We start from the raw sequence: 9777 nt of genomic DNA, 5'->3' as shown, positions 1-9777 counted from the left end.
TGAGAGTTTTTTTACTATAGAGCATGTACACTCACTGGAGAGACAGACAGAAAGCGACAAATCATCCCCCAGGGGGATGGCCATTATGCAATTGCCTCTCCTCCATTCTTCTCTTGGGATCTTGGGCACGCTCGTGCAATTGCCTGGCATGAGTTTTAAGCCACCGTGTCTGGGACTCGAACTGCAGTTGACTGCATGGGAGTCCAGTGATATAACCATGACGCCATCTGCTGGTCCTCTCTTTTTTTCTTCTATGAGAGAGAGAGAGAAAAAGAGAACTTCAAACAAGGGCTTTCACACTGTGCTCCACCCTTGCTTCAGCCAGCTCCAGATGATCACGGACACATGCATACCTGGCATGTTCAGGAAGGACTCGGACATGAATCTAGAACCTTCTCACATGGGTCAGCCTTGCAGAGTGTTATGTTACTCCGGTGCCACCATCTGGCCCCGAAAGTCATTTGATAGTAGCATGAAACCATTCCAGTTTCACTTTTGCCCAGTGTAGAGACCTAGACATTAAAACTTCAGATGTAAAATGAAGTCTTTGTTAGGCTTCTTTATTATCTCTTTACCACAGGCAGACCTCCATGTTTCTATAGGGCTGATGGTGGATAGGCTGAGGCAGCTGTCAATCTTAGGGGTTTAATTGCATCTGCGCTCAATTGCGTGAGGTCTAGGCCCCTCCAGTACGTGGGGTCACCACGGAGTAGCCCTTGAATGACCTCATCTTGGAGGCCAAGAACGTGCTAGCATTTTGCACACTGTGAGCCAGCTTTGCTGCCTAAGCAGAAGCTATAGTTGCCTTACGTTTTCATGCATGCGCTTAGCTACCGCCTTGCCTTTCATTGAGTGTGGCAAGCGATGCCAAAGCTCATTGGCGGTTTGGCGCAGGCACTGTGCCGTGAATATGTGCTGCTGTCCAACCAGTGGCAGGGGTCTCGGCACGTCTGGCTGTTTATCCTGCTGTCATGACAGCTGCTGGGCCCCTCAGTGCGACCACCGGGTTAGATGGAGCAGAGGCCCCTGCATGGTGGGTCTGAGGGGGTCTGCTGGTGGGAAGCAGCAGTATTGAGCTCTTGAAGGACCCCGGTTGGGTTCTGGAGCTTTCCGTGACTGCTTCCTGTGACACGGGGGAGGTTTTCAGTTCGACCTTGGTCTCACTCTGATCTCACTGTTTCTCGTTAGATATTACAACTGGACAACCGCAGCGCCTCTGCTCCTGGCGATGCAGGCCTTCCAGAAACCTTTGCCAAAGGTGAGCTTTAACACGAGGAAGAGTAGGAGATGCTAAAAATGATGGCTAGGTTAAGCTGGGCAGTTGGATTTAACTTTTATTTTAGAAACCAATAAGTTAATTACATCGTGCTCTTTCTTTCTTTTTATTTATTTATTTATTTATTTATTTATTTTTATTTCAAAAGGGAATGCCATGCATGTCAGTCAGTACAGAGACATTAATCTCCCCACTTCAACATTCCATATCTTTTCTGTTTTCCCCAATCATTATTTTTATTATTCTAATTATTTTTATAAAACAGTCAATTGCTATTTCTCGTTTTGCTTGTAAAAATACTTTGCCCATCATGAAATACTTCTCAGACCAATCCAGTTGAGAATTCTATACATGTCATCATCAACAGTTAATAAGCCCTATCTGTTTCTCACTAACGTCCTGTCTCTCTATTGTTCACTTGCTATCTTTCTCTATCCTCTTCTCTTCACTTACCCCATTCCACACTGTCCTATTCTCATTAAGTACCTTCACTGCTTTTATGTCCTCCGATTTTTTGCTCTCTATTATAGAGTGCATCGTGCTCTTTCGACATTCATGAGTATTCACATTAGGAGTTTCGGATCTCTCTCTTCTGCGCCCCATCCCCATCAAGGCAAAACCTCCCAAAGGTGGCAGTGCAGACCAGGGGTGCCTTTCCCAAGACCTGCTGTGCTAGGGACAGAGGTGGGGACAGAGCAGATGAAGGGGCCAGGCGTCAGAGCCAAGAGACAGTGAGGGGAAGAGTTGGCGTGGTAGGGTTGAATCAGGCAGTAGGACAGGGTGCAGGGAGGCAGAGCATCAGACTGTAGGTGCCAGCTCTGGATCAGGGGTTGCTCAGCTCCGGAACCAACCGTGTTCTCCAAGGCAGGGAAACGTACAGGGCCTGGGCAGCTCTGTTCTGCAGGTGAGGGTATGAAAGTGGCCACAAAGAAGCGTCTGGTTAGGAGGACAGGCATAGGTCCCTGCCTCTCCACAGCGTTCTTGTCCTCCCACAACTTACTTTACACTCGGCCTGGAAATGTCCATTTCCCCAGGGTTGCATCTTCCTATTGGATTCCAGGCTTGCTTTGTTGCAGAGATCCCACCTTGGGCTTGTTTATATCCTGTGTACACTTAGCAGGTGGTCTGTGCTGCTGAGGGTGCTGTTCATTCGGTCGTGCTGGTGTTCGAGGCTCACTCCTTAGTGTTGTGCATGCGTGCGCGCAGGTGGGCGGGTGCACTGTGGTGTGGGGGTTGCGAGCTCCTCTTTGGGGGCCCTCCATCTGAGAGTATTCTTTGTGACTGGCGTAGGGCATGTTCTGCAGAGTGGTTTTTGAATTGTCCCTACCAGATGTCTCATGGTGTCAGTGGCCTGAGACGAGTTTTCATGTTGCATTTCTCAACTCTCAACTCATACAAATCCATAAGAAAAGGAGTAATGTTAAAGGGTTTAGTTTGCAATAAAAGAAATACCCGTGACTCCCACCTTAAAGAAATTGGTCTTAAGAACATGCTCAGTCCTCTCACAGGGCCAGTCACTGATTTTTTTGGCTCTATTTTTGGCCTTTCTCTAACGCAGACCTGGTTTTTATCTGTTGACTTTGTCAGTCTTTAGCTTTTATGACTGTTTTATGTCACACTTAGAACAGCCCTGTTTCCCCATTTCTGAAACTTTTCTTCATTTCTGAAACTTTTTTTTAGAGAGACTTCTTGCTATAGGGTGTGTGCGCTTGCCAGAGAGACAGAGATAGACAGATAGAAAGTGAGAAATCACCTCCCAAGGCGTGGATGGCTGTGCCGCAATCCCTTCTTCTCCATTCTCCTCTCTGGCTTTTGGGCACACACACACACACACACACACACGTACACACGTGCCCGGCGTGGGTTTCAAGCTACCAGGTCCACGACTCGAACTGCAGTCAACCATGTGAGTGTCCAGTGAAGTAACCATTACGCCATCTGCTGATCTCTCCTTGCATATTTTCTTCTAGCACTTTCTTTTATTTCTCTGATCCATCTTTCTTTTATTTTGAAAGTTATCAGGGAGGTGTCAGGAACCAAATCAATTTCTTTTCCCCAGATTGCTATTGAATCAGGATGCTTTTGGTTGTACAAAACAGTAAAGGTGGCTTAAATAATACAGTGTTTATCCTCTTACATAATAAGAATCTTAGAGGTTGCAAGTTCTGGGTTTTATTATTTGGGTTTTATTATTTGGCTCCTCTGATTTTTCCTCTTGATACTTAGTTATTTGTTATTATTTTTTTAATTTGACAAGAGAAGAGAGAGAAAGCAAGAGAGCAAACTGCCAGGTCTGAGACTCAAACTGTGGTCGGCCATGTGGGAGTCCGGCATCTTAACTACCACGCCACCTGCCAGCCCTGCTCCTCTGGCTTGTTTTTGCTTTTTCTGTATGGTCACAAAATGAGTGTGTGACACATCATTTCCTCATCTGGCCACGTCCAAAATAGGAAAGATGGGGCAGAGTTCTCCTATCTCCTTGGCCAACACTTGGTTACATGATTATCTCTAAACCAATTATTGGTAGGACAAAGGAACAGCTGTGAATGGCATGGGCCAATCAAGGTTCATCCCCTTGTGTCTATCTTGTCGGCATGATTTTTTTTTCCTTTTTAAAAATGATTTCTTTTTCCTAAGAGTGAGGCAGAGTGACATAGAGACAGCTTTATTAATAGGATCTTGATGTCATGATCCCCTCCCAGCCTCAGCCAGCCCTGGGTCATGGCCACATACGTTCCCCACATACTGGGGAGGTCTCCGGATATCAACCTGGAGCCTTTCCACTGGTTTATCCTGTAGAACATTCCATTTTACCACTGAACCACCATCTGGCCTATGTAGACCAACCCCGAACAATATTTTAGATCTGTTTGGCAAGAAAGAAGGGGGAGACAAGTGGGCAACTAACAGGGTCTGACAGTGCTTCATAATTATCCTGATGCCTTTATTAAATAGCCCTTCCCCATAAATTGATAGGCAATTGCAACTTTATCACCTGTTCAGTTTTTTAAATGAATTTGAGTTTATTTCTGGACTTTTTGTCTTCTGTTCTTGTGATATATTTACTTAAGGCCTGAAACTATATTCTTTTAACTATTATAGTTTTAAAATGTATTTTAGTATCTAATGGAGTTTGTGCCTACTTATTTTATTTGATTTTTAGAACTTTAAAATCAGTTTAGGCCTGAAAATAACCTTGTTAATTTTTTCTTTCTCTTTTTCGCTTTCTTTTAAAAATTGAGGCTTTTTTTTTTTGGCATTTGTGGGTGAATTTAAGGGAAATATGGTAATTGATGTCTTCATGAATTGTCCTGTTCACGGACAGTATATATGTGGCTTGTATTTTAGTATACTCAGGTTCTCTTTTGTGGCAGGGACCTTTTACATGATAAAAAAAAGAATACTTCAGACCAAATAGTGAATTATTTATCTGTTTATTTACCTGTGTCCTGTTAGGTGGAAATACTTAAATTTTTCTTTTACTACTAGTTGAGGTGTTAGATTTTTGGAAGTTCTATAACTGAGGAAAGGATTTTAGATAACTTTGGTTCTGAAGTTAACCTCAAGGTAGATATTTTGTTCTTGGAAGTAGAAAATTATTTGTTCCTATTTAGTTTCCCCCCTCAAGCTTTATTTAGGGTGAAAGTATGAATTTTCTTTTTAATACTTAAGATTTTAAATCAAATGCATTTATTAATTTGGATATTTCCACTTACTAAAACAATCTGCATTTTACCTTTTGTTGAAAACTGTCTGATTCTGTACTCCATATTAATCATTTCATATTTTATTTTATAATCATCATATTGAGGGTAATGATATCTTAACCAATGAGCTACTTTAATTTGAAAACTTCTGGTTTTACTAATCACTAATGATTTTTAATGCTTTCTTTTTTTGTTGTTGTTGTGTTGTATTTTATTTGTTGTTTGTTTATTCCTTTAACATCTTCTTAAGTCTTCATGCTTAAGTTACCTTAATGTAATTTTGGACGCCATTAGATTTTGCTTCTCTAAAATTTTTAATTCACAAATAGTATGTTGTGTTTTCTTTTCTTTTCTTTTTTAAGCTTACTTTAATTTGCATGTGTGTTTCTTTTGGTTTGAGTGTGCTAAGTCGCTCTTCTTTTGGTTCCATTATTTATGTTACCATCCATTTAAAACAGGCCACTGTGGAGTCTATCATGAGGGATAAGATGCCCAAAAAGGGAGGAAGATGGTGGTTTTCATGGAGGGGAAGAAACACCACAATCAAAGAGGTAAGCACAGCAAACCACGTAGTGTTTATATTTAGCCGATACCGATTTTGTGTAGTGAAGTTTGTCTCCCAAGCACTTACATCAGAGAAATAGGCATCCACTGTGGCGCCATGTTTTCTTGGGCTAGCTCTGCCAGAGCGGGGAGAGCGTCCCAGGATGGAGGGAAGGTGGAAGAGCGAGGAGTGGGCGGGGTGGGCTCACCGTCTGGCTCGAGGACCTTGGAGAGCCGGGTCAAGCCATGACCTGTTCTGGAACATTTCTTCATCTGTCAAAAGAGGGGATCCAACCTGATCATTTATTTTGAAAAAATACGTATCTCTTCCTGCTGCTTGTGAGGACACTTTCATGGAGGTTTACTGTAGTCCTTTCCCTGAGATGGAATGTCTGAATATCCATGGCTTTGGCTTCCATCTCTTTAGATGCCTACGGATTTCTTTTATATCTTGGTCAACTTTTCAACCTATCTTTTGAAGCACTTTCTTTGCCTGGCTTCTGGGCTGTGGCATTCACCTGGTTTTCTTCCTCCCTCTCTGGCTGTCCCTCCTTTCACTGATCTGCTCTAGGAGAAGGTCCTCAGAGGTTGTCTCGGCGCCTTCTTTGCAGCTTTTCCTCTTTACTTTCCCTGGCAGTCTCATTCATAGCCACGTGGTGACGCCATGAATATTTCCAAACAAGATGTTCTCCTGTGCTCACGACTGTCTGTCCAGTAGCAGTGCAGTGACTGTCTCCCTGTGGACGCTTCATGGTGTGTCAAAGTCACCATTTCCAAAATCGATCTCCTGACGGTCTCAGAGTTCTTTGTTCCCTGGGGCATGTCAGAACATGGCGCTGCTGTCCATCCAGAGCCTAGATTCTTGCCTTTTCCTCCTCCCACACCTGTCAGGCCTGCCACTTCACCGTCTCAACTATTTCTCGAATTTGCCCATTTCTTTCTGGCTCCATTTTTATAAATGCAGCCTGCCACCCTCTTACCCACAGTCACATCCAGATGGTCTGCTCGTACCAATTCCTGCCTTTCTTCTTTATTCCCTATGCTGTTGTCCGCGTGGTCTGTGAAGGGACCCTGTCCAATTTACATTGCTTCCTTCTTAAAACCTGTTAGCGGTTTTCCAGGGCTCTTCTTATAAAGACCGATTTCTTTAACACGGTGGACAGGACTTGCGTGTTTTAGCCCCTGCCTCCCTAGCTAACCTTATCTTTGCCCCTTTCCCACTGTCCTCTGTGTTTTAGCTTTACTGGCTCAAATGAGCACCTCCTACGGCAGGGCCTTTGCACATGATATTTTCACTGTTTTAAGGTCTCCCCGCCCCTACTTTAATCAACTGGCAGCTCAGGTGCCCTCCTCAGCAGACTGGCCTGGTCTGCTAGTCTCTGCTCACAGAGCCGTGCCTGGGACTGTTTCCTTCATGTGTGTTGTCAGTGTTTGTAATTATGCACTTGTTAGTGTATGCACATCTCTGTCCCCTCCAGATCTAAAATGCTGTGAAGGCAGAGACCATGTGTCATGCCCACCTGGAACCCCGAGCAGGGGTTTGGCACTATTTGTTAAGGGAGTAAGAATTAATCTTGGAATGTAGTATGAAGAACCACAGAGACAACATTTAAGCTGGTTTTTTCCATAATGAAAGAAATCCCAGTGAATGGATTTCTTCCAATGGAACTCTATTTCATTTGCTCAGCTGAACACTGTTGGAAGAGTTTTATCAAGATGTAACTGTTAGAAATGTTCTGTTAGAATGGTTGGGTTGACTGATGATCCCATTGTCTCCAAGGGGTATTAATGAGTTAGAACAAACATAGAAGCTTTACTTTGGGGACTTTAAAGCATAAAAGGTCTTTCTTGTTTCCTTTCTGGAGAGTAGATTTTCTTGAATTTAAGGTAGAGGCCTCTCAAAGGCCTCTTTACTGAAGAGTATCTAACTTTTTTGGTATTTTTTGGGAGAGATTTTTGCTAGAGAGCACATGTACTTGCTGGAGAGACAGAGAGAGATGGAGAGAGAGAAAATGAGAAATCTCCCCCTGAGGGGTTGGTCACGCCACAATCCCCTCTCCTTTTAAGATTTTGGGCATGTGCTCACACACACCTGGCGTGAGTTTCAACTTGCCAGGTTCAGGACTTGAACTGCATTTGGCCATGTGGGAATCTAGCATCTTACCCATCATGCCACCTGCTTAAATTCTTACTAGATTTAATTGAGAAGAATACCAAGTGAGGTAAGGGACATTTATGAAATTAAATGCTTCTTTCAAAATTTTGACATACGTCTCTTTTGGATAGACATTTGACCTAGCCTAGTAAACCTTGCTAGCAGTGGTGGCAGAGTGCGTGCCTCGATATCTAGACTGAAAACAACTGGGTATGTTGCCCTGTCAGTTATTGGGGTGCTTATAGGAAAACTAAAGAAAACATGCTAAGAGTGTGCCAATCATGTTTCGTCAGTCACCCTGTCATATTGTTTACATTCTTTATTAAAGTAGGATAGTGAAGTCATTAACCTGTCTCCTGACAATGTGACCACAGAGAAAGAGATTTCATTGTCTCCTCCCTCAGCAGTCCTGTGTGGCCTCACTGACTTCCTGTGAAATCCCTGGGCCTGGGCCTGTCCCGTGTCCCTCCCCCCTCGATCTCATGTAGCATACATTCCCTCGATTTCCCAGAAGAGGAAGTGACACTCAGAGCGAGGTTCCTAAGTGAGAGAAGCCGACCTGGGCCCAGGTGTTCTGGGAATCCGTGACTGCTGCTCATATGTCAAAGGAGCTTTTCTATCGAGACTAGCTGGTATAGAAAAAGAAAAATGCTTTCCTGTTTCTCCCAAGCAAAATGTGGTGTGAAAATATTTTCAAGCATTTCTATCAGCAATTACAAGAAAATATTTTGAAAGCCCTCAAGGATCCAGACAGCCCCACGAAGCCATTTGCATACATGCACCGTGGTGATGCGTATTGGTTTGGTGCCACAAATGCTTACGGGTAACAGAGCCGTTTCTGACATAAATATCCCTCAGCTCAGCCATATCCATCTAAGCAAAGGAGTAACTGGGACCTGCTAAAATAAACACACAGGCCCTCTGGGGCCCCCCTGGGGTATGCTCCTCTGTGGAAGGTCCCCTCGAGGGGTCCTGCTTAGAGAGGAGAATCGTTGCACACGCCCTTTCCCTTCGGCACTTCCATAACTCTTTCCTTCCTCGTTCTCCAGGAGAGCAAGCCAGAGCAGTGCTTGGCTGGGACGGGCCTCAGCACGGGAGAGCAACCGGCGCAGCTCAGCATGGCCACCAGGTGCGAGGTGGGGGAGAGGTGCCGTGGGCTGCTGAGGGGGGTCACCCAGCAGCATAAGCCTTGGACCTGGGTCCCAGCCCTGGCTCTCTGAGTCACTCAGCAAGCGTGGAGCAATGAATTTAAGCCGCTTTTCCCATGGGTGAAATGGGGTATTGCTCCTTTAGGCACAGTCGGCCCAGTAAATGTGGCCCTTCGATGACACAGCGTGACTGGAGTGCTGTCGTGCTCTCGGCCTGCGGTGGCCCCGATGCTGGCAGGGATGCTAGCTGTTATGTCCAGGAAGGGATGACTGTGACGGTGTTGATGACAATAAAAGTAGTATGGGCAATGACATGAAAAGATGTCCCTTCTGAAGAAACTTGTTTTTTTCTACAGGCTATGTCCTGGGACTTGCGTTGTGTGTTTTCCAGGTGTTGCTATGGATTCGTACGAACTTGGCACAGGAGAGATTACACTTGGGTAATAGGACGTGGCTCAGTGTTAGTGGCGTTGCTCAGGGTCATCTGTCGGTGTGGGATCTGCGGGTGACCGTCTGAGAGCAGTCCCAGTCCCGCTAATTATGATGACAGCACTGCATACTGACCCCGAGTGGTCGCCCCTCAGACACTGCCGACATCTTTCACCTGGTCCCTCACCTTTACAGCATTCCTGTGCTGAAGAAAGTCGGGATTGCGTTTCTTACTCAGCGGATGGGAAACGCTAACGGACTGAGTAAGGGCAAGATCCACCTCTGAGCCATTTCTGAACCTCGGGGGCTGAGCTAGGAGCCGGCGTGGTGTAGGCGTTTCATTCATGCCACTCGTCAACTCCTGAGCTGAGAGAGCTTCCCTTTATGCGCATTGTTGATTGACAGGCAAGGAGAGCATAGCTTTCAAGTCCTCTGACCATGGGTCATGGCTCTGCATCTTCAGCTCTTTTATTTCCAGAATTCCTGTTGGAAATAGAGCCCCCTGTCGGTGGCAAGCAG

The 9777-nt window shown here is 45.0% G+C and overlaps 1 protein-coding gene across 3 annotated transcripts in view; it reads left to right on the top strand.

The window, feature by feature from the left end:
• LPIN1 (lipin 1) overlaps window positions 1–9777 on the top strand; it is a 111206-nt gene that overhangs the window by 70390 nt on the left and 31039 nt on the right. For all 3 annotated transcript variants that reach the window (XM_014589689.2, XM_014589685.2, XM_006140815.2), the window contains 3 exons: window positions 1189–1258; window positions 5442–5534; window positions 8731–8810. In XM_014589689.2, the coding sequence (XP_014445175.1) occupies window positions 1189–1258; window positions 5442–5534; window positions 8731–8810 (243 nt within the window). The remainder of the gene's footprint in view (window positions 1–1188; window positions 1259–5441; window positions 5535–8730; window positions 8811–9777) is intronic.

This window comes from Tupaia chinensis, unplaced genomic scaffold (genome assembly GCF_000334495.1).
Source record: "Tupaia chinensis unplaced genomic scaffold, TupChi_1.0 Scaffold000045_1, whole genome shotgun sequence".
Lineage (NCBI taxonomy): Eukaryota > Metazoa > Chordata > Mammalia > Scandentia > Tupaiidae > Tupaia > Tupaia belangeri.
The sequence above is the reverse complement of the archived record's forward strand: the minus strand, read 5'-3'. Positions and strand labels throughout refer to the sequence as shown.